Source organism: Boleophthalmus pectinirostris, unplaced genomic scaffold (genome assembly GCF_026225935.1).
Source record: "Boleophthalmus pectinirostris isolate CB_2022bp ecotype Guang Dong unplaced genomic scaffold, ASM2622593v1 HiC_scaffold_3, whole genome shotgun sequence".
Taxonomy (NCBI): Eukaryota; Metazoa; Chordata; class Actinopteri; order Gobiiformes; family Gobiidae; genus Boleophthalmus; species Boleophthalmus pectinirostris.
In genome coordinates, this window is record NW_026571299.1 from 13532262 (window position 1) to 13557369 (window position 25108).

Below are 25108 nucleotides of genomic sequence, written 5' to 3' on the forward strand. Positions count from 1 at the left end.
TCGAATAACAGGTAATGTTTAATACGGCAATCAGACTGAAAAAAACAACAAAAGAATATAACACTTTATATGTAAACTAAAATATCCTCCAAAACTGGGAAATACTCTAAGTAGAAAATAGGCTGGGAATAAACTCCCAACAAAAACAACAGGTACAACAAAAAATATAAATAATAAAGCAGAATTGCTCTAAATGCAAACGAAAGTGTTTCAGAGATTCAGAGTTTCAGGGAAGGCTTGAGAGTGTGTCTTGACAGGTCTACAATCTAGCAAAGACTGAGTGAGTAGGAGCAGACTACCCTGGGCTGATTAGGGAATGAGAGGCAGGTGTAGGAAAAGGAGGGAGATAGCAAAAGGAGAACTGGAATGGACTGGGAAACAGAGCTGGACTGGGGAAAACATGTAAACAAAGGCAGAACTGTGACAAATCCCCCCTCTCAAGGAATGGCTCCTGACGTCCCAAAAACAAAATCCAAACATGAGTCGAAGGAAGGGACCTGGAGGAGGGTCAAAACTATTCAGAAAGATCAGAATCATCTTCCAGATGAACAGAATGAGAACTACTGCCAGACACAGGTTCTTTGCCCTCAGATGCATCTCCCAGGGAAGCAGAAGGGACCGGACAGGAACCTAAACAGCCCTTTGAAGGTTGATCTGGATGTTCCTTGTGGAAAGCCTTAATGAGAAGAGAGTCCAAGATGAAAATGGCAGGCACCCATGAACACTCTTCTGGACCATAGCCTTCCCAGTCAACCAAGTATTGGAGACCTTGACCACAACATCTAGAGCACAGGACGCACTGTATATGCAGGTTCCCCATCAATCAGGCGTGTCAGCAGAGGTGGAGGCAATACAGGAGCAAGAGGGCTTTCGCAGACTGGCTTCAACCTTGACACATGGAATGTTGGATTTATACGCATGGCTGTGGGCAGCCACTGGGTTGACCATCTTGTCCATTTCAAAGGGGCCAATGACTTTTGGTTCCACCTTCTTTGAATCTACCCGGAGTGGAAGATCCTTGGTGGAGACTGGCCTAGCAGCCTCTGGCTCCTCCTCTGGCTGGATCTTGTAAACGTTTATTCTGCTTAAAAAGTAATTCTGGTCGTTCAGCGCATGTGTGTTGAATCACCCTTCTGACACGATGACACTGCACTATGGTGAAAAAAGTTTGTATCATGTTTGTATCCCCGCACCTCTGTTTCCCGGTGCCTGTGTAATTGCAAAAGGTACTGAGATTTCCCGTTAACACTGCGAGCCATTCCCAAGTTATCATCATGAACTCATAAAACAGTAGCATGTGGCCTATAACTTTACACAACTCACCACACATTAGCCCTGAGCAGAAGCACTGAGATCGCATATCAGCTGTAACTGGGGAACTCACCATAGCACACAGCCCCTCCCCGAGCAGGTTTGGTCAGATAGGACCATAGGCTCTGTCCTCCATGTGCTGGTTCCAGACGGGGGTGTGCAAGACCACGCACGGGATCTGTATGGCGAAAGTAAGAATCTGCTCCTGTCCTCCATACTCGGGGAGCTTGTCTGGTACCGAGGTGGTGTAAAACATCGAGACAGAAGCGTGAATCCCATTTGGTTCATTATATGTTGCTCTGAGCGGTCCATCATCAGTGCTCTTGGTTCTTCCCCAGGAAAAGCTCTTCTCAGGCTGAGGCACCTAACACCACTCCCTGGTCCAGCTCATCTGGGCCTGGCCTGAACCGGAGCTGCTCTCATTCAGAAGTCTGGGTTTGGACTGCTGTTCCCCAGTTTGTATGGGCGGGGAAACAGCGGTACGCATCCCCACACATAACAACAAATGGAGAAAAACTGATAGAAAAGCCGGTAGCAGGTGAAGTAGGTGTTTTCTTCAAGTAGACATAGATACGTTCATGTCCCTGTCCAATCAGAACCCTTCCCCACCCCCAGACATTGGGCGGAATTAAATAATGTCGATTTAACTTGTTTCCATGTAATAATTCGTATTAATTTGGAATTATTATTTCCATGTAAATTCCAAGGAGAATAATTTAATTCCAAATTTATTAATTTGGAATAATTAAATCGGAATAAAAAAAAAACATAATGTAAACGTGCCCAGTGGCTCCTAGAAGCGAACAGAACTCACACCATCAGATGAAAGTGAACTGTGGCCCCCGATCAGAAACGATGTCTGTAGGGAGTCCATGCAGCCACTAAACAAGCTGCAGCATGAGCTCAGCTGTCTCAATTGAAATAGGTGGTTGTGCATTCTTTTCCTTCTTTTAGGTTTACCCGCTAATTTAAACAACCCTATGACTCTTACTGTCATGGCCATTGAGTGCTATGTTGCTGTCTGCTTCCCTCTGAGACACTCACAAATCACTACAGTTAAGAAAACCTACATTGTTATTGGCTCTATTTGGCTGATAAGTGCCTTGTATCTGCTTCCTGATTTATTTAGAGCATTAGCTAAAGAACCTTTTGATTTTTCAATCAAAATTATTTTGTACAAGGCCCAATGTTTTGACAAATTCTCATGTAGGAGACAGGGACATAAACTTCAATGCTGTGTTCATGGTCATTATCTGGCTCACTCTTTTCTGCACACATTTGTGGATAGTGTTCACAGCAAAGTCAGCTGGTGCTCGAAAAGCCTGAAATACTGTGCTACTTAATAGTTTTCAGCTGTCACTCTCAATGCTCTCCTATTTGTATTTTGTTATCTATTATGGATTTACAGCGCTGTTTCCAGGAGGTACACTTGCTATTCGTTTTTCTATAACAGTATTCATTAATGTCATGCCACGCCTTGTCAGTACGCTTGTATACGGGATCAGAGATAAAACTTTGAGAATATACTTCATACAACATTTGTTTTGTGGGAAAGCACTTCATTAAAACAACTTACCATCCAATAAAAAATGTTCACTCTGTATATTCACCTTCATTATTGTTTTCACTACTGGCATGCCATACATCGTTTGAAAGCTTAATTTCTCAATAAAACAACCATATCATTCATTTTATGCCGTACAACGAGCCCAAAACGCGATAACTTAAAAATTCACATCATAATCAAAGAATAAAATACGCGTTTCTTACCTTTGAGCCGGTTCTGTCGGTCCAAAACGCGTTCAATCCATGAAAGGTTGTACTCAATAAGTCCGTAATAATCCACAGAAAAAGAATATCAAGTTGTTTTTTCCACAAAATAATTCCATGTGGGTAAATAATCCAGAAAATTCTCGTTCGTATGAATGGATGAATGCGTGAATGAAAATATATGTTGCCTTTCCGAGCCTTCTCCCTCTCTGAGTTCAGTTTCTCTTGGCGCTCTTGGGTACGCTTGTTTTCCTCACACTCTTAGCTTCAAAATGAGACCCTCCCCGCTGTTGTCGGTGCCGTGGTTTAGCTGGGACAAGCCGCTGAAGAAGCTAACGTACCCACGTACTTCCTGGCTTTACGCACGTGTCATCAGGTTGTTTACGGGAAATCTCTTCAGTCATTGGATCTTCCAGAAAGTGATTGACATATTGTTTTAGCCTATCACCAGAGCTTTCAAACGGTGGGTGGGACATGCAGATAGTCTTTGAAACGGGCCCTGTGTTTTCATGCGAAAAACAGGAGGGACACAGACAAGGAGAGCGGGAGGGGCCAAGGGGGCACATCTGGCACTTGAAGGACAATTTTGGCTACTTTTAGGTTTTTTTTCTTGAGAAAACCTGCCTAAAGCTCAGAAGAATTAGTACTATAATAATAATTATTATTAATTATTATTATTATTATTATTATTATTATTATTTTGGCACAAATTTGGCAATCTTGTGCCGAATTATCATTTTGTATACACAAAGGCTCACAGCATCAAAACAGATCAGATCTCTAGGACAAAGGTTGTCCTAGAGATCTGAAATTCTACACAGTTGTTGCCAACAACTTGAACAATGAGTGTAGTGAGTCACAAATGCCTAGCATGAAGTATGCCCAAGCTAAGGCCTTTATTTTTGTTAAATTTTTTTTCAAAGCAAAAAAATAAAATGTTTAATTGACTGTACTGTAGGTTAGGCAGCACTCACAGTCTTCATATGCATATCTACAGAAACTAGAAGGCCTAAGCTTTAAAATGGTGCCTCACACAAGCATGTGGGTTCTAAGGTTTTCTTTTAATAAGCTCGGGCATTTGGGTATGTAGTGCTATTGTGCACACGCCAAATTAGGTGGATGGTAACAGGTTAATAAATTATTTTCATTGCAGTCGTAATTTTTTTACACAATATATTTTTTGAGCAGTATATGAGCAAACACTCAGCAGAGCAAGGGTATTCAGTGAAAGCCAATGTAACGCACTAGGGGCTAAGGATCTGACTGCAGCCTAGAGGGCAATCAGAAGAAGGACAAGCAGGAGTAAATGTGTATGAATAAAGTCACAGAACAAGAAATTCAGTTCAGAGTATATTGGAGATATAGATAAGATGGTGTTTATATTATTATTATTATTATTATTATTATTATTATTATTATTATTTATAGGTAGATATTGCTTAACAAAAAAAAAAAAAAAAAAACACAGACTGCAATATTCTTTCAGAGTTCAAAGTCAGTTAGAGTTATGGTAATTCAAAATGAGTGAAGAGGTTCCAGAGTTATAAAAGGGGTTTATATGTCCTACTGTGATCATGCGGGGAATTGGTAGCTCGTGATCCAGTTGTGGGTTTAAAACCGTAGTATTGCAGCTGTGTGATCCAATGGAAAAAAAAAAAGATCTAAAACAGGGTCAATAAAAGAAAAACTAGAAAAGGAAAAAAGCAAAAGCAAAAAAAAAAAAAAAAGGGTAATCTTTATTAGATCTGTAGTGTTGGTAACCTTCATCCACGTATTCGAGCAAGAGCGTCAGTAGTACCAGAGGAGAATAGCAGGAGGGTGTGTAAGTGTGTGTGTGTGGGGGGGGGCACAGACTGTGTATATGAGTGGACATAGCTAACGCACTAGCCGCTGCGTGCCAAATAGGAAGTTCGCGAGGAGGCTCTTCCGGCTCTTTCTGACCCTGGCTCCAATTAACTTGCATTGAGATCTTTTTGCTCCTCCCACTGTACCTGCTGCAGTGAACCTCATCATTTTGGTCTTAAAATGTTCGTATTAATGCGCTCTACATGATCCTGAATATTTTTTCGCTATTTTGTCCGTCAAATAAATCCTTTTCATAACATAGTGCCTGGCTCCAGATTCGCTCCTGTAACCGTTAGCATCACGAGCCTCTTTTGAGTGGCGCTGAATGCTATGGGTGATATCACACTCGCTTAGTCCACTTATTTAATACAGTCTATGGTGTGGGGACACTGGTACTTAAAGGAAGTTGTCTTGCCACAGTAAGGGCGCAATAGGAAGTGGGGCTACTTGACGTGGGTTACACTAAAAATACATTTGTCTTCTTTCTAGCATCAGAAATGCGGCAAGTGTCAATGAAAGCTGAGGGGATTTAGAGGCCAAGCTGTCTGAGTGAAGCTGGTGCATCATTTTAGTTCTTACATGTTAACAACTGTAGATTTTCCTCACTGTATATGTTAAAAGTCAATAAATATTGCCAAAAACAGAAATTGTCAAACTATTGGCTCACTCTTGCATAACATACTGCCTCATTAGTGAAAAATGTAAACATGTGACCCACAGTGATCCCAAGACATCATTAAATCCTATAAATAATCTGTCGCTGAGACACCTGTTAAAACGTCAAAGGAACCATCAGGTAATGAAATCTTTTATAACAATGTGCATTGACCATAATATGATTTGAATGTTTTATTTTAAAACACATTTTATCAGTAGTTCATACTCTCAAACAGCATTAATTTACTAAAGTTAAATGTATTTTCTGTATTCTCCTTCCACTAATAAATGTTTTTTTGTTTGTTTGTTTGTTTTTGTTTTTCAGGACATTTTCTATGAATTTCTTCAGCTTTGGCAGTAACTCTACTCCTGTGGTAGTGAGGGACAATCTGGAGAATGCAATTATGAAGAACATGATCACTGTGACTCTCTGTCTGTCCATCAACTACATTAATGCTACTCTGGTTTATACCTTCATGAGGCACAAGGTCAGAGAGAATTTGTTGGTACAAAGATGCAGTTGAATGTGTAGTAATTTTGCAATGTAACATTTTTAACTTTTCTTAACTTCGTCCAAAAAACATTGTCTTTATTTAATTATAGATGTTGTTACTTTAATTTTGGAAGCAAGATTATTTAATTGATGTATTTATTTTAACTAGGACAGTGCATACTAATCAGTTTCAGCACTCAGCTTCAACATACAGACGTGGACAAAATTGTTGGTACCCCTCTGGTAATGAAAGAAAAATCAACAATGGTCACTGAAATAACCTGAAACTGAGAAAAGCAATAATAAATAAAACTTTCCTGAAAAATAACCAATGAAAACCAGACACTGTTTTGAACTGTTGTTCAATAAAATAATTTTAAAAATATATATAATGAAACTGGCCTCGGCAAAAATGGAGGTTCCCCTAGAAAAGATTGTAAGTAACTGGATAATAGGGACATGTTAAACTTAGGTGTGTCCTCTAATCTGCATCACAGGTGTCTTCAAACTTGTCCTCAGTCAGTCTGCCTGTTTAAAGGGAGACATGTGTCATTGTGCCATTTGGAGACATGATGGAGACAACACTGAACATGGACCAGAGAATGTGAAGAAAAGAACTGTGTCAGGAGACTAGAAAGAAATGATAGACAAGCAGGATAAAGATAAAGACAATAAGACCATGTCCAAGCAGTTTGATGTTCCTGTGATTACAGTTACCCATGTTCTTCAGAAGTTTAAGGTCCACAGGACTGTAGCCAGCCTCCCTGGACGTGGCTGCAAGAGGAAAATTGATGCTAAATTGAAGAGATGGACCATAGGAATGGAACCAAGGAGCCCAGAACAATTTCCAAACAAATTAGATGCCACTGTTTGAGCCAAAGTGGACTTTATGTGAGGACACCACTGCTGAAACAAGTCATAAAAAGTGAGACTGGAATTTGTCACAATACATATTGACAAGCCACAAAAGCATCTGGGAGAATGTCCCTTGGACAGATGAGACAAAGCTGGAGCTCTTTGGCAAGACACATCAGCTCTATGTTCACAGGCGCAAAAATGAAGCACACCAAGAAAAGAACACTGTCCCTACTGTGAAGCATGGAGGAGGCTTGGTTATGTTCTGATGCTGTTTTGCTGCATCTAGCACAGGGTGTCTTGAATCGGTGCAAGGTACAACAGAATCTCAAAACTATCAAGGTATTTTGGACCAAATGTGTTGTCTAGTGTCAGAAAACTTGATCTCAGACATGGGTCATGGGTCTTCCAACAGGATAATGGGATAATGACCTAAAACACACAGCTAAAAAAAAACAAGAATGGCTAAGAACAAACCATTGGACTGTTCTGCTGCGATTTGTGAGCCCAGATCTCAATTCTATTGAACATCTGTGAAAGAAGCTGAAACATGCTGTCTGGAGAAGGAACCCTTCAAACCTAAAGCAACTAGAGCATTTTGCTCACAAAAAATGGGTCAAAATACCAGTTGACCAGTGCAGACGTCTCATTGGCAATTACAGAAATCATTTGATTGAAAAGTTTGCCTCAAAAGGTTATGCAACAAAATATTACGTTAAGGGTACTATCATTTTTGTCCAGTTTCATTATATTGCTTTTTCTAATAATTCTGTTGAACCACAGGTGAAAACAATGTTTTATTTTTGTTGGACCACTTTCAGTAATTTTTTATTTATTATTGCTTGTTTCAAGTTATTTCAGTGATGATTGTTGATTGTTCTTTCATTGCCAGAGGGGTACCAACAATTTTGTCCACGTCTGTAAATTTACTGGAGTTAGTGCCTAGCTAAATTCCATCTGTCGTGAGTTAAAAAAGAAAAGATAATGATGATTGATGTTATTTATTCCAGAATAAACAACCTGTCAGTGTAGTTACAATCCAGTGTTGGATTTTCTTTTTTTTTTTTTTTTTTTTTTTTGCACAAATGGTATCATAGCAATTATGAAACATGTAAAACTATCTTAAAATATCTAGGGAGTCCATAATAGCTAGAGCTACTTTAATCAAAAATAACTAGAGTCATGAAAACAAACTTAAAATTGTATTTTGCACTGTAATGCAATACACAGTGAACTCAAACTTTTCTTTTGTTTTCCAGATTTTCAAAATGAATCCTCGCTATATCCTCTTCATTCACCTGGTCATTAATGACATTATCTTATTGACAGTCCTGACACTTATTCAAGTCTTGAGCTACACAGTTTACACTCTCCATGTGTGGTTATGCATGACTTTACTTATATTTGCTTTATTTTCACATTTAAACAACCCTATGACTCTCGCAATTATGGCCATTGAGTGCTATGTTGCTGTCTGCTTCCCTCTGCGACACTCACAAATCATTACAGTTAAAAAAACATACATCGTCATTGCCTTCACTTGGCTGATAGGTGCACTTGCTTTGTTTCCAAATGTGTTTGTCTCTTTAGCCACAGAGCGTTTAGAATTTTTTCAGTCTCGAGTGTTTTGTCAAAGGACAATGGTTTTCAGAATTCCTAGCATACATATAAAGGATACCATCTACAATGCTGTATTAATGGTTATTGTGTGGCTGACTCTTATCTACATATATTTCAAAATACTTTTCACAGCAAAGTCGGCTTTGTCTGACGCCAAAAAGGCCAAAAACACAGTCCTGCTTCACAGTTTCCAGCTAACTCTCTCCATGCTCACATATGTTGAATATCCAATATTTGTAGGACTAACACTTTTCTTTCCTCAAAGAGTGCTTTCTGTTCGCTTTGCTGTGGCCATTATAGTAAATACAGCACCAAGAATAGTTAGTCCAATTGTTTATGGAGTAAGAGATAAAGAATTCAGAAAATACTTAAAAGGCCATTTGTTTTGTGAGAAAAAAATTAAAAAGTTCTCGAAAGTCTAGGCAAAACAGGTTCTGTAAATGATTTTTTTCAAACTTATTCTGCATTTATGAGTTACATGTCTTTATAGAGTGATGTTTCAGCTGTACAAAAATGCTAAGAAACTGTTCAATGTTCAAAATAATAATTTTCTCTAAATTGTGAAATCTGACAGAGATATTTCTGCATTTCCATTACTCAGCAAAGCCTAAGGCACATGGGTCAAAAAACGCTTTCATTAAAACTATGATATATAAATGTATTCAGTACAAAATTCTGAACAGGCATTATTATACCCTGTTGAGGTTACATAATCAATCAATCAAATTTTATTTGTTTAGCACTTTTCATACATTTGAAATGTAGCACAAATTGCACATAAATTGGGTACTGGTGTTTTTTACATTCTATAATGTAAATCCAATTGTGTGGCCATACTGGCTTGTTAAAGCCTGATCCTGTCAGATCTCAGAAGCTAAGCAAGTCCGGGCCTGGTTAGTACTTGAATGGGAGACCACTGGGAAAATCAGGTGCCACAGGGGGTGCCAGTCATAAAAAAAAATAAAAAAAAAACGGTTGTTGTGTCCTTAGGCAAGGCACTTCACCTTCATTGCCTAGTATGAAAGTGGTGTGTGTGCGTGAGTGATGGTGGTGGTCGGAGGGGCCGATGGTGCAGATTGGTAGCCTTGCTTCTGTCAGTCTGCCCCAGGGCAGCTGTGGCTACAGTAGTAGCTTACTATCACTGGGTATGAAGTGAATGAATAATGCTCTGCAGTGTCTTTTGAGTGTCCAAAAAAGTGCAATATAAAACTGATGCATCATTATTATTAAATCATCAAATCAGATGTATTTGTATAGTACATTTAAAACAGCCAAAGTTTACCAAAGTACTGAAAAGTGAAAAGCATACAATAAACAAATCAATGAGAATAATAATAATATAATGCAGTATTATAATTATATATATAATTATATAATATATGTATTTCTGTCTGCATATATACAGTCGTGGACAAAATTGTTGGTACTCCTCTGGTAAGGAAAGAAAAATCGACAATGGTCACTGAAATAACTTGAAACCAAGAAAAGCAATAATAAATAAACATTTCCTGACAAATAACCACTGAAAATCAGACACTGTTTTGTTGTTCAACAGAATTATTAAAAAAAAAAAAAAAAAAAAAAAAAGGGTTAAAAGGGTTAGGGTTAGGGTTAGGGTTTAAACCTAATGAAACTGGCCTGGACAAAAATGGCATATTAATCTCTAATCTGCATCACAGGTGTCTTCAAACTTGTCCTCAGTCAGTCTGCCTGTTTAAAGGGAGACCTGTGTCATTTTGCTGTTTGGAGACATGATGGAGACAACACTGAAGACTAGAAAGAAAATTATAGACAAGCAGGTTAAAGATAAAGAAAATAAGACCATCTCCAAGCAGATTGATGTTCCTGTGATTACAGATGCATAGGTTAATCAGTAGTTTAAGGTCCACAGGACTGTAGCAACCTCCCTGGATGTGGCTGCAAGAGGAAAATTGATGAGATTGAATTGAAGAGATGGATCATATGAATGGAACCAAGGAGCCCAGAACAACTTCCAAAGAAATTAAATGTGAACTTGAAGGACAAAGTACATCAGTGTCAGATCGCACCTCCAGCTGTCTGGAGGAGGAACCCTTCATACCAGAGACAACAACCAGGTAGATTTGCACATCATCTGCATAACTGTGATGAGCAACATTGTGCCTTTCAAATATTGACCCAAAAGGAAACATATAAAGGCCAAATAAAGCAGGGCCCAATATATTTCCTTGGGCACACACCACTTTAACTCGGACACCACAGAGGTGAACTGCCCTAACTGAACAGAAAAGGTCCTGTCTGTTAGATAGGACTGAAACAATTTCAGTGTGGTGCCCCTGATGCCCATTTGTTCTAGACAAGCCAAGAGGATGGCATGGTCCACTGAATCGAAAACTGCAGTTAAATCCAAAAGCACTAGTGCAGAAGATTGGCCAGAATCAGGGATTAAAAGCAAATCATTAAAAACCTTTAAAAGAGCAGTTTCTGTGCTGTGCTTGGAAAGGAGATTTCAACACAGCTCCTTCTTCCCCATAACAGCTCAACAACATCATCTGTAAACAGCAGGAATGAGATCTTGTGGTTCCCAAACTGGGCCTCCTCTGGCCCCTGACTGTGCCTAAAAATTATGTCCATAGAAACAATAAACAGAAAGAACTAGTCACAAAGGGCAACCCTGGTGGAGTCCAGCACTGGGACCACATCTACTTTACTCCCAGCAGTCCAAAACCCAACTGCTGCTCCATCCAAGGACTGGACAGCCCTTTGCAACAGGTCCTGGACCCCATTCTCCCACAGAACCTCCCACAGGACAAGTGCTGATATCCATCAACTGCCTTAGGAGTCCCAAAACCAACAAGGTTTGATAGGATTCCTTCTTGAGGCTGATGGCATCCCTTACTTTTGGCATCCACCACTAGCTTCAGGGATTACCGCTGCAGCAAGCACCAGAGACATGACCACAGCTACAAACAGCTGCACTGACATTGGAGGTCAGATGACATAATAATAACAATGTCGATCATTGACCTCCAGCCTAAGGAGTCCTGGTACCACATGGACTGAAGGATGGTGTTTGTTATGGATAAATCAGTTTGCCCAGAAGTCCATTAACAGAACACCACTCCGGTTCAGGTCAGAGATGATGTTTTTCCTGATCAGCCCTCGCCATGTGCCACTGTGGTTGCCCACATGGGCATTGAAGTCCTCCAGTAAAACAATGGAGTAGTCCAACAAGATTCAAGATTCATTGGGTCTTTCAATAATTTGTATTATTAGGTTCCTTTTTCAGATCAAGAGTTTGTTTTCATACCTGACAGTTTTGGCTGCTCAGTAGCAGTGTTCCTCGGAGTGGTCACATGATGTTGTTATGATGTGTCCAGTCAGCTGATTTATACAAGCTTTGGACAGAATGCGAGAAGGAAAAAGTGAAGGTGTGTACACAAGCAACAAAACACAAAGCAGAGCAGGAACAACTCAACAAATTGACCATTTGTGACCACTGTAAAAGAGAGAACCACGTTATGGGCTGAGATGGAGCAAACATCACTGGGACAGAGAACAACAAATGGAAACATGCCAACAGCACTATAAACTGGGACAAGGGGACTTTTTTACTCTCACACATCTGGGATACTGTCCTGAGGAAGTCAGACTGCAGATGGTGCTGTCATCCTGCCTCCACCGGCAGGAAGACAATGTCAAAACCTGTATAAATCAGCTGACCAGAAATATCACAGCAACATCACGTGACTACTCTGAGGATGACCGCTAGTAAACATTTGAAACTGCCATATATGAAAATAAACTCTAGGTCTCAAACTAAGAACCTAGTAACATAGAACACTGGCGTCCTTGTTCGGTGCATTTTCCAGTAGTCTTCCAGGGACTACAAAAAGGCCGGCTTTCCTGTAGACGTAACAGTGAGAGGCGACCCAAAGGCACCCTCTCATTCACTGGAATGAACTCTAAGGCACCTGGGCTGTATCTGCTGGGAGACAAAACCTGTGCAAGACTGATTTTCACCATCTAGAAAGAACCTCACATACCAACAATGAAAATGTGGAAGGAAAGAATGGTGGATAATTTAAGAGGTGGCAAGGGGATGCTGAAAAGTTTAAGTTTATATGTTTACAACTTTTTTTTACTCATTGTTTTTGTTTTCTACTTCTGTTATGTATTTTATTTAGTCTTGCTCATTTGTTAATATATTAAAAATCCATAAATATTGAAAAAAACTTTTTTGGAGGTGCAAGATATAACGCAGTGTCCACCAGCATTCTGACCAGAACTGAAAATGCAGCTTGGATGAGCTGCAAAACATTTTAGACCTATATAAACATTTGTCCAATTGACAAATTGAGTTTCAGATCAAATATTATTTTAGATAAAAGACTTGGTAGTCAAGCCCTACAACAGGATCTCTCTTAAACATGATAACTTCATCCAACGCTGTGCTCTGGTGTTGTGGTGGCAAATCAGGAACAAATGATAAGAATGTTTCATGAATGAATCCCAATGTGTTTTATACCAAGGAATGAAGTTATCATACAGGTAAGTTGGACTCAAATGCAACACAATGCATACAGGCAAACAAAGCAAGCCAAACCCTTCAGAAAGATCAGAGTCATCTTCCAGATGAACAGAATGAGAACTACTGCCAGACACATGTTCTTTGCCCTCAGATGCGTCTTGCAGGGAAGCAGAAGGGACCGGACAGGAACCTAAACAGCCCTTTGAAGGTTGATCTGGATGTTGCTTGTGGAGAGCCTTAATAAGAATATAGTCCAAGATAAAACTGGCAGGCACCCATGAACACTCTTCTGGACTATAGCCTTTCCAGTCAACCAAGTATTGGAGACCTCAACCATGACGTCTAGAGCACAGGAGGCGACGCAGTGTACACACAGGTTTCCCATCAATCAGGCCTGTCAGTAGAGGTGGAGGCAATACAGGAGCAAGAGGACTTTCACAGACTGGCTTCAACCTTGACACATGGAAAGTTGGATTGTGGGTAGCTTGAGGCGGGCAGCCACTGGGTTGACCATCTTGTCCATTTCAAAGGGACCAGTGAATTTTGGTGCCAGCTTCTTTGAATCTACCCGGAGTGGAAGATCCTGTGCATGTAAACACACGCATTATAAACAATACGCACCAGATCAAATATAACATGCCTGCATACTGGCACGCTGTCACTGTTCTGTCCTTGCACTGGTTGTTGTTGAGTTTTGGCACTGGGGACGCACACGGAATAGAAGTAGATCTGAATCTCCTACTGTTTTTGAAATAAAGACAGGAGGAGCGTGATGATGATAATATCCTAAAGGAGAACAGAACTTTCAGTGCTTTAAAATAGTAACTGTTAGTAATAAAAAAGCTGTATTTTATTAATTTAATTTTCAATGTTTTAAGAGTAATTTCAATAAATAGTAAATGCCGTGGGACTTGAAACAGATATTTTGTTGTAATGCTTTGTAAAGGTTTTCAATTGAAATTCAAGCACAGGTTTTCTATATATCCCATGATATTTTTTTCTCTCCACTCCATCCATCTGCTCCTGGTCCAGCCCTTCCATCAAATTTTAGAACCCTTTGTGGCCCACGAGCCAAAATGTTTGCCCACCCCTGGTTTAATGTATTCTGATTCCTGACCTAGTTGCTGGAGAGAAATGAAAATGAGTGGATGCACGAGGTGGCGCCAGCCTGGCTACTTGTACACAGGATCAGAGATAAAACTTTTAGAAAATACTTTATTTTGGGAAAGCACTTCATTAATAAATTATTTTCATAATCTTTTTTTTTTTTTTTTGAATACACAATATATTTTTGAGCAGTACATGGGCAAATGCGCAGCAGAGCAAGGGTATTCACTGAAAGCCAAGAATACATTTGTTTTCTTTCTAGCATCAGAAACATGGCAAGTGTCAATGAAAGCTGAGGGGATTTAGAGCCCAAGCTGTCTGAGTGAAGCTGGTTGCATCATTTTAGTTCTTACATGTTAACAACTGTTTTTAGATTTTCCTCACTGTATATGTTAAAAGTCAATAAATATTGAAAAAAAAATGAAATGGTTAAACTATTGGCTCACTCTTGCATAATATGCTGTCTCATTATTGAAAAAATGTAAACATGTGACCCACAGTGATCCCAAGACATCATTAAATCCTATAAATAATCTGTTGTGGAGACACCTGTTCAAATGTCAAAGGAACCATCAGGTAATGAAATCTTTTATAACAATGTGCATTATATTGGTAGTTCATACTCTCAAACAGCATTAAATTACTGAAGTTAAAAGTATTTTCTGTATTCTCCTCCCACTAATTAATGTTTTGGTATTTTGTTTTTTTTTTCAGAACATTTTGCATGAATTTCTCCAGCTCTGGCAGTAACTCTACTCCCGTGGTCGTGAGGGACGATCTGAAGACTGCAATTATGAAGAACATGATCACTGTGACTCTCTGTGTGTCCATCAACTACGTTAATGCTACTCTGGTTTATACCTTCATGAGGCACGAGGTCAGAGAGAGTTTGTTGTTAAAAAGATGCATTTGAATACGTTTTTTTAAAAACTAAATCCAATAACCAGTGTCTGCTAAATCTGTTTTAAGGTATTTACAGATGTTGTTACATAAAATTTTCGGTCAAGATTATTGAGCTAATTTAATTAATGGATTTATTTTAATTAGGACAGTACAGACTAATCAATGTGTTAACACGCAGCTTCAGGATAAATATGGAGTTAGGACAATAGCTATTTTTTATCCGTTGTGAGCTGAAAAAGGAAACATAATGCTTTCTGACCACATTATTGCTTAAAAAAAAATATTATATGTCTGCATCATGCCATTTGCCCCTTTGACACCATAAGATACTCACCCACACAACACATTCATACACAGGTACATGATTAGCATACAGCAACAGTATTCACCACTCTGCACTAGGTTTAAATGGCTGCCATTGGGTTGTACGTTGTTTAGATATATTTACTTGGAGTGCCTGAAATTCTTCATTTTAAGATATTGATGTTTTTTCTTCCAGCATAAACTACTTGTCAATGTTAGTAATAATCCCATATTGGCAATTTTTTGCTTGCAATAAATGATATTTGAATGAATTATCAAAAGTCTAAAACTATTTTAAAATGTCTAGAAAAATCTAGTAACACAGAGAACTGGGAGTCATGAAAACAAACATTAATTTTGCATTGTAAAGAAATACACAATTAACTAAAACTTTTTTTGTTTTGTTTTGTTTTCCAGTTTTTCAAAAGGAATCCTCGCTATATCCTCTTCATTCACCTGGTCATCAATGACATTATCTTAATGACAGTCCTGACACTCATTCAAGTCTTGAGCTACGTAGTTTACACTCTCCATGTGTGGTTATGCATGACTTTACTTATATTTGCTTTATTTTCTAATTTTAACAACCCTATGACTCTTGCCGTCATGGCCATTGAGTGCTATGTTGCTGTGTGTTTCCCTCTGAGACACTCACAGATCATTACAGTTAAGAAAACCTACATTACTATTGCCTTAATTTGGCTGATAAGTGCACAGTCTTTTTTTCCAGATGTTCTTGTGTCTTTAACCACAGAACATCTTGACTTTTTTCAGTCTCGAGTATTTTGTCAAAATACAACGGTTTTCAGAATTCCTGGCATACTACTAAAGAATATTATCTACAATGCTGTATTAATGGCCACTGTGTGGCTGACTCTTATCTACACATATTTCAAAATACTTTTTACAGCAAAATCAGCTTCATCTGATGCCACAAAGGCCAGAAACACAGTTCTGCTTCATAGTTTCCAGCTAAGTCTCTCCATGCTCACATATATGTACACTCCACTTACAACAGGACTGACATATTTGTTTCCTCAGAGTGTGCTCGCTATTCGCTTTGCTGTGATCATAATAGTCAGTGTGATGCCACGGCTTGTCAGTCCACTTGTTTACGGGATACGAGATAAAACCTTCAGGAAGTACTTAAAAAAACATTTGTTTTATGAGAAAAAAAGAAAGTTAACTAAATAATAAATTATAAGTTCTAAGCAAGTTATATGCAAGATTCTTTGGACTAAAAAGGTATTAGCATATTTCATAATTTAATGTGGTTAGTCAGTCAGACGCACAGAAAGTCATAAAACTAAAAACTTAAATTGTAATTTTACACTTTTATTAAGACATGTGTTTCAAAATATCTAAATTTTAAGAAAAAAAAAAAAAATCAACATTAAAGTCCATCCATCCATCCATCCATTTTCGTCCGCTTATCCGGGGCCGGGTCGCGGGGGCAGCAGCCTAAGCAGGGACTCCCAGACTTCCTTCACCCCAGACACGTCCTCCAGCTCCTCCCGGGGGACCCCGAGGCGTTCCCAGGCCAGCCGAGAGACATAGTCCCTCCAGCGTGTCCTGGGTCTTCCCCGTGGCCTCCTCCCAGTGGGACATGCCCAGAACACCTCCCGAGGGAGGCGCCCAGGAGGCACCTGGAACAGATGCCCAAGCCACCTCAACTGGCTCCTCTCGATGTGGAGGAGCAGCGGCTCTACTCCGAGCTCCTCCCGTGTGACTGAGCTCCTCACCCTATCTCTAAGGGAGCGCCCAGCCACCCTGCGGAGGAAACTCATTTCGAGCGCTTGTATCTGCGATCTCGTCCTTTCGGTCACTACCCAGAGCTCATGACCATAGGTGAGAGTAGGAACGAAGACTGACCGGTAAATCGAGAGCTTCGCCTTTCGGCTTAGCTCCCTCTTCATCACAACGGTCCAATACAGCGACCGCATCACTGCCGAAGCTGCACCGATCCGCCTGTCAATCTCCTGTTCCGTCCTTCCCTCAGTCGTGAACAAGACCCCGAGATACTTGAACTCCTCCACTTGAGGCAAAGACTCCCCACCCACCCGGAGAGGGCAAGCCACCTTTTTCCGGTCGAGAACCATGGCCTCAGACTTAGAAGAGCTGATCCTCATCCCAGCCGCTTCACACTCGGCTGCAAACCGCCCCAGTGCACACTGCAGGTCCTGGCTCGATGAAGCCAACAGGACAACATCATCCGCAAACAGCAGAGATGAGATCCTGTGGTCCCCAAACCGGACCCCCTCCGGCCCCTGACTGCGCCTAGAAATTCTGTCCATAAATACAATGAACAGAACCGGTGACAAAGGGCAGCCCTGGCGGAGTCCAACACGCACCGGGAACAGGTCTGACTTACTGCCGGCAATGCGAACACAGCTCCTGCTCCGGTCATACAGGGACCGGACAGCCCTTAGCAAAGGGCCCCGGACCCCATACTCCCAGAGCACCCCCCACAGGACACCACGAGGGACACGGTCGAATGCCTTCTCCAAGTCCACAAAGCACATGTGGACTGGTTGGGCAAACTCCCATGAACCCTCGAGCACCCTATGGAGAGTGTAGAGCTGGTTCAGTGTTCCACGGCCAGGACGAAAACCACACTGCTCTTCCTGGATCTGAGGTTCGACTATCGGCCGGATTCTCCTCTCCAGTACCATGGCATAGACCTTACCGGGAAGGCTGAGGAGTGTGATCCCCCTATAGTTGGAACACACCCTCCGGTCCCCCTTCTTATACAGAGGGACCACCACCCCGGTTTGCCAGTCCAGAGGTACTGTCCCCGACCGCCACGCGATGTTGAAGAGACGTGTCAGCCAAGACAGCCCCACAACATCCAGAGACTTAAGGTACTCAGGACGGATCTCATCCAATCCCGGAGCCTTGCCACCAAGGAGCTTTCCAACCACCTCAGTGACTTCAGCCAGGGTGATGGATGAGTCCGCCTCCGAGTCCCCAGCCTCGGCCTCCTCCTCCGTGACGGTGGGATTGAGGAGATCCTCAAAGTATTCCTTCCGCCGCCGGACAACGTCCCCAGTCGAGGTCAGCAGCTCTCCCCCCGCACTGTAAACAGTGTTGGTGAAGAACTTCTTCCCCCTCCTGAGGCGCCGGACGGTTTGCCAGAATCTCTTTGAGGCCGTCCGATAGTCCTTCTCCATGGCCTCCCCGAACTCCTCCCAGCTCCGAGTTTTTGCCTCCGCAACCGCACGGGCTGCAGCACGCTTGGCCCGCCGGTACCCGTCAGCTGCCTCAGGAGTCCCCCGAGCCAGCAAGGCCCAATAGGACTCCTTCTTCAGCTTGACGGCATCCCTTACTTCCGGTGTCCACCACCGGGTTCGGGGATTGCCGCCGCGACAGGCACCACAGACCTTACGCCCACAGCTCCGAGCAGCCGCATCGACAATAGAGGCCGAGAATGAAGCCCACTCGGACTCCATATCTCCAGCCTCCCCCGGAATCCGGGAGAAGTCCTCCCGGAGGTGCGAGTTGAAAGTCCCTCTGACAGAGGGCTCCGCCAGACGTTCCCAACAGACCCTCACTACACGCTTGGGCCTGCCAGGTCTTTCCGGCTTCCTCCTCCGCCAGCGAACCCAACTCACAACCAGGTGGTGATCAGTTGACAGCTCAGCCCCTCTCTTCACCCGAGTGTCCAAGACACGCGGCCGGAGATCAGATGACACGACTACAAAGTCGATCATCGACCTCCGGCCTAGGGTGTCCTGGTGCCACGTGCACTTATGGACACCCTTGTGCTCGAACATGGTGTTTGTTATGGACAAACCGTGACTAGCACAGAAGTCCAATAACAGAACACCGCTCGGGTTCAGATCGGGGAGGCCGTTCCTCCCAATCACCCCTCTCCAAGTGTCACTGTCGTTGCCCACGTGGGCGTTGAAGTCCCCCAGGAGAACAACGGAGTCCCTGGTCGGTGCACTGTCTAGTACCCCTCCCAAGGACTCCAAGAAGGCCGGGTACTCTGCACTGCTGTTCGGTCCGTAGGCCGACACCACAGTGAGAGACCTGTCCCCGACCCGAAGGCGCAGGGACGCGACCCTCTCGTTCACCGGGGTGAACTCCAACACACGGCGGCTGAGCTGTGAGGCAATGAGCAGGCCCACACCAGCCCGCCGCCGCTCCCCACGGCCAACGCCAGAGAAATGGAGAGTCCAGCCCCTCTCAAGGAGTTGGGTTCCAGAGCCCAAACTGTGCGTGGAGGTGAGGCCGACTATATCTAGTCGGTAACGCTCAACCTCCCGCACAAGCTCAGGCTCCTTCCCCCCCAGCGAGGTGACATTCCATGTCCCCAGAGCTAGTCTCCATGTCCGGAGATCCGGTCGTCGAGGCCCCCGCCGTCGACTGCCGCCCAGATCTCTCTGCACCGGCCCCATATGGCTCCTCCCGCGGGTGGTGGGCCCACGTGAGGACGGCCCCACGTCGCTCCTTCGGGCTGAGCCCGGCCGGGCCCCGTGGGGGAAGGCCCGGCCACCAGGCGCTCGCTGACGAGCACCCACCCCAGGCCTGGCTCCAGGGTGAGGCCCCGGTGACGCCAATCCGGGCGACGTAACTGGCCTCTGTGTTGCACTCATCATAAGGGGCTTCTGAACCGTTCTTCGTCTGACCCGTCCCTCCGGACCTGTTTGCCTTGGGTGACCCTACCAGGGGCATGAAGCCCCCGACAACATAGCTCCCGGGATCATTCGGGCACTCAAACCCCTCCACCACGATAAGGTGACGGTTCAAGGAGGGGAACATTAAAGTTATAAAATACATTTCTATATCTACAGAGAATGGCCACTATGTTCCTACAGATTCACACCCTGTAAAACGGTCTGGTGTTAAGACACCATCTACTACTCTGTAGATGGAATTAAGGGTGGAAAAAATAACAGTTATTAAAGTTAACCTTTTCTGACATGCGTATGCAAGGATGCACATATACTGAATGCATTTTGACAAGAAAAATGCTTAGAATGAGACCACAATGGTTTAAGGACTTAAAAACAGCAAGAGACCTTTGGACTTTTACCTGTGATGTACCAATCCTGGGAAATTGTAAACTGAATGTTTTGACTGGATTTGGGAAATAAGATTCATGAAACAAGCACAAATGGAGTTAAATACAACTCCAGATATATTTTTGATGAATGGAACAATGTTATAACATGGTTAAAATCTCCAAGAAGTCAATTTTGCATGTGTTCTTTAAAACAGAGCTGTAATTTATAGCTTCCCCATTCAGCTTCCTTATGACATTACACTGTCAGAGACCAGACCTTCTTACCTGGCTAGCCAGAAACACAACTTTAACAACATTTTACAAAGAAAAGTGGGCCTGGACCCATATTCTTTAATCCGTCAGTCATGCCCTCTGGAATCTGGAAGAAAGGATACGGGTCCAGGCCCACTTTTCTTTGTAAAGTGTTGTTAAAGTTGTGTTCTCAAAACAAACATGGTGACTTGCATGTGAAATAACAGGCCAATTATTTGTGTCTTGCTTATGAATGTTACTGTAATGTAACTGTTTTAGTATCCTGTACAAGAGTTTGATTTAATAGGACAGGGAATATATGAGCATTGTTTCAGCTGCTGTAAATGACTCAAAATATTAACCAATTTTTTTTTTTTAAATCATCATCATTTGTATATTTTGTTCTGAATGTTATGTGAGTTTCCATGTGATGTTTTCTGCATTTGAGACACAGGAAACATATTCTCAGCTGTGGTTAGATCATCCCAAATTAGGATGGAGGTTTGTAAAGCTCTTTGTTGAGATTCCACACCCTTCTGGATTTGGACAGAATGTAGAAGGAACTGTGCTAACATCACCAGCGACCACTGGAAAATCGTCCTAAAAAAACGTACCCCAGTACTTATCTGGTGCTAAAATGATGCTACATGATGTTTTGATGCCCTGCTGTTACATAATCCTAACGCTACATTCAGATCAAACATTATTTTAGATACAAGACTTGGTCATCTAGTCAAGTCCTACAACAGGATCACCCTTAACTTTAATAAACTTAATAAACACAGCGCTCTGATGATGTGGTGCCACATCAGGAACAAATGATAAGAATGTTTCATGAATGAGGCCCAATGTGTTTTACACCAAGGAATCAAGTTTTGAAAAAACATGTTTTTTTGTTTTTTTTTTCTTTTTAACTCCAGAATACGTTTTAAAATCTTTAATACCTCCTCTTCTTTCTCAACATGCTTCTTCATCAGTGAAAATTCTAAACATGTGACGCTGATCCCAAGACATCTTTAAATCCTATAAATAATCTACCTTGAGACAACTGTATCATTGCATCTTCAAGTGTGAATGGAGGAACCAGATGAGGAGATCTTCTAATCTATTGTAATGTGCACTAAAGGTTTTGTTTGTATTACTACTAAATCTCTTGATCAGGTATCTCCTCAATATGAACATGAATTGTATTTAATCCTGATTTGATTTTTGTGTAAATTTCAATTATTAATATTGACTTTACTAAAGCAGTGTTTTTGTTTCAAGGATATTTCCAATGAATTTTTCCGGCTCTGGCTCTAACTCTACTCCTGTGGTGGTGAGGGACGATCTGAAGACTGTAATAATGAAAAATGTCATCACGGTGACTCTGTGTCTGTCCATCAACTACATTAATGCTACTCTGGTTTATATCTTTATGAAGCACGAGGTCAGTTCAGTGGGATACATATTAAGATGAGAAGGATATATACTCAAAAAATAATATGAACATATTTTCATGTCATTGGTCCTTTAATGCAGGGGATGTCACAAAAGGAAATGTTATTGTTACTGTCTGAAAATAGCAATATTATTAAACACAAATCACAAGCAGTTAATCCTGACACCTCTAGTTGACGTGTTCTGAAGAATATTGTTATTATTAAATGATTTACTAATATTCCAGGTATAAGGTTATTTGTTATTCGAGCTTACATACTCAGGGCACCCATAGGTGAGCCTGTTGTCTTTCACTCCAGTTTCCTCTGTTCTCTACACACTATGAGCTCATCTTTAGATGTAACGACGGTAGTTTTCAGCAGGTTGATTTGGTTTTTGATGGTCTTCCCTTTCTCTCTGTGCCCATGATAGGGTTCTGATAGAAGGACCCTGTTTGTTACTATTTCTGGATTCTGATGGCAGTGAGATGTAACTGCTATTCTTCTACCAGCAATTTTGTTACAGACTGGTTAAAAGTCTTTTTACAGCACTGTTAAATGTGTCTTGCTATTTTATATTTTACAGTGAACTCCGTTCAGATTATTCACATGTATGTACCATCCAGTGATTTCTCCATTTGCTGTAAAAGTCTAACTCTCAGAACCAGACAAGACTGTCTGTATTGAAAGAAACTGCTGAGCTTATTGTGTTGTAACAGTAAGCAAATGTTGTCTGTGAAGTCCAGATTTATCAATACCACAGTTTGGGGTCTAGAAGACAGTTTAGGTGTGAAGATAAATCACAGTTCAGCTTTACTTATTGATGTCTTTTTTCAAAGCATAGTCCAATGCTATATTAAATAGTATCGCAATAAACTACACATGCTTTTATGTCAAAGGTCAGTACACATTCGCAATACTCCTGATTTTGTATTCTTATATATCCAATTGATAATTCTGAGAATGTTTGGAGGTACAGTATGTCATTCACTTGAAGTATTTGCAATCTGTTCCTAATATGTTGACTGTCAGATGTTATTTGAAAGTTAATGAAATTTTCTCTCAATTGAAACTATTTGTCCTACACTCAAACATGATTTTGCCTGAAATATACTATATAATTTATTTTTTTAAAACATCTGCAAAAGGAAACTAAATAAATCAAATAGTCTGAATTGAACAGTAATTTTTCTTTGTCCTGTAGATATTGAAAATGAATCCTCGCTACATCCTCGACATCCACCTGGTGATCAACGACATCATCCTGATGACACTGCTGACGCTCATTCAAGTCTTGTTGTACATAATTTACACTTTCCATGTGTGGTTCTGCATTCTTTTCCTTCTTTTATGTTTACCTGCTAATTTAAACAATCCTATGACTCTTGCCGTCATGGCCATTGAGTGCTATGTTGCCGTTTGCTTCCCTCTGAGACACTCACAGATCATTACATTTAAGAAAACCTACATTGTCATTGGCTTCATTTGGCTGATAAGTGCACAGTCTGTTCTTCCAGATGTGTTTGTCTCTTTAGCCACAGAACATCTTGGCTTTTTTCAATCTCAAGTGTTTTGTCAAAAGCCAGATATTTTCAGAAATCCTGTCTTACAGGAGAAACACAATATCATGTATGCTGTATTAATGGCCATTGTGTGGATGACTCTTATCTACACATATTTCAAAATACTTTACAGCAAAATCAGCTTCATCTGATGCTAGAAAGGCTAGAAACACAGTTCTGCTTCACAGTTTCCAGCTAAGTCTCTCCATGCTCACATATATGTACACTCCACTTATAACAGGACTGACATATTTGTTTCCTCAGAGTTTGCTCGCTATTCGCTTTGCTGTGGTCATAATAATCAATATGATGCCACGGCTTGTCAGTCCACTTGTTTATGGGATATGAGATAAAACTTTCAGGAAATACTTAAAAAAAACATTTGTTTTATGAGAAAAAAGTCAACTAAATAATAAGTAGTAAGTTATAAGCAAGATTCTTTGGACTAAAAATGTATTAGCATATTTCATAATTTAATGTGGTTATTGTCAACTCTGTCAGACACAGAAAAAGTCATAAAACTAAAAACTTACATTGTAATTTTACACTTTTATTTCAAAAGATCTAAATTTGGAAACATCTTTTTTTTCCTATTTTAACATTACATAAAATAAATTTCTGTATCTACAGAGAGAAGCCACGACATTCCTACAGATGCACTCCCTACACAATGGTCTGGTGTTAAGACACCATCTACTGGCTGTAGATGGAATTAAGACTGAAAAATTTTAAGTTAAGTTAATCTTTTCTGACATGCTTACACAAAGATGCACATTTATTGAGTCTGACAGTGGTTTATGGACTGAAAACCAGAGCAGGAAATGTCTGGACTTTTATCTGTGACGTAACAATCCTGGGAAATTGTAAACTAAGTATTTTGAGTGGATTTGTGAAATAAGATTCATGAAACAAGCACAAATGAAGATAAATAACACTCCAGATATGTTTTTGATTAAGAGAACAATGTTATAACATGGTTAAAATCTCCAAGAAGTCAGTTTTGCATGTGCACTTTAAAACAGAGCTGTAATTTATAGCTTCCCAATGAAGCTTCCTGATGACATTACACTGTCAGAGACCAGACCATCTTACCTGGTCAGCCAAAACCACAACTTTAACAACACTTTACAAAGAAAAGTAGACCTGAACCCATATCCTTTCTTCCAGATTCCAGAGGGCATCACTGACAGACGGATGAAGCAATCTGCATGGTCCGTTCATCTCCAAACTAACATGGTGACTTGCACGTAAAATAACAGGCAGATTATTTGTGTTTTGCTTATGAATGTTACTGTAAAACTGTTTTAGTATCCTGTACAAGAGTTTGATTTAATAGGATAGGGAATATATGAGCATTGTTTCAGCCGCTGTAAATTACTGAAAATATTTACCAAAAATAAAATAAAAAATCATCATCATTTGGATATTTTGTTCTGAATGTAAAAATAATTTTCATGCGATGTTTTCTGTATTTGAGACACATGAACATATTAT

At 41.0% G+C, this 25108-nt stretch overlaps 1 protein-coding gene and 1 pseudogene across 1 annotated transcript; both read left to right on the forward strand.

The window, feature by feature from the left end:
• Positions 1–9374: 9374 nt before the first annotated feature.
• Positions 9375–9492, forward strand: LOC129411111 (5S ribosomal RNA; annotated as a pseudogene).
• A 5400-nt stretch (positions 9493–14892) lies between these two features.
• LOC129410981 (odorant receptor 131-2-like) lies at positions 14893–24812 on the forward strand. Its single transcript, XM_055160286.1, has 5 exons — positions 14893–15045; positions 15792–16534; positions 21901–22063; positions 23257–23351; positions 24782–24812. Exons 1-5 carry the CDS (start codon positions 14893–14895, stop codon positions 24810–24812), a joined length of 1185 nt encoding a protein of 394 aa, XP_055016261.1.
• Positions 24813–25108: the final 296 nt, after the last annotated feature.

Bases quoted from the DNA above. Each gene is read 5' to 3' on its own strand.
- LOC129410981 (XM_055160286.1), top strand. From the start codon at position 14,893: ATGAATTTCTCCAGCTCTGGCAGTAACTCTACTCCCGTGGTCGTGAGG. The intron at 16,535-21,900 runs GTTTTATGAGAA...TTTTGTTTCAAG, and splicing joins AAGTACTTAAAAAAACATTT to GATATTTCCAATGAATTTTT. The intron at 22,064-23,256 runs GTCAGTTCAGTG...TTTGTCCTGTAG, and splicing joins ATATCTTTATGAAGCACGAG to ATATTGAAAATGAATCCTCG.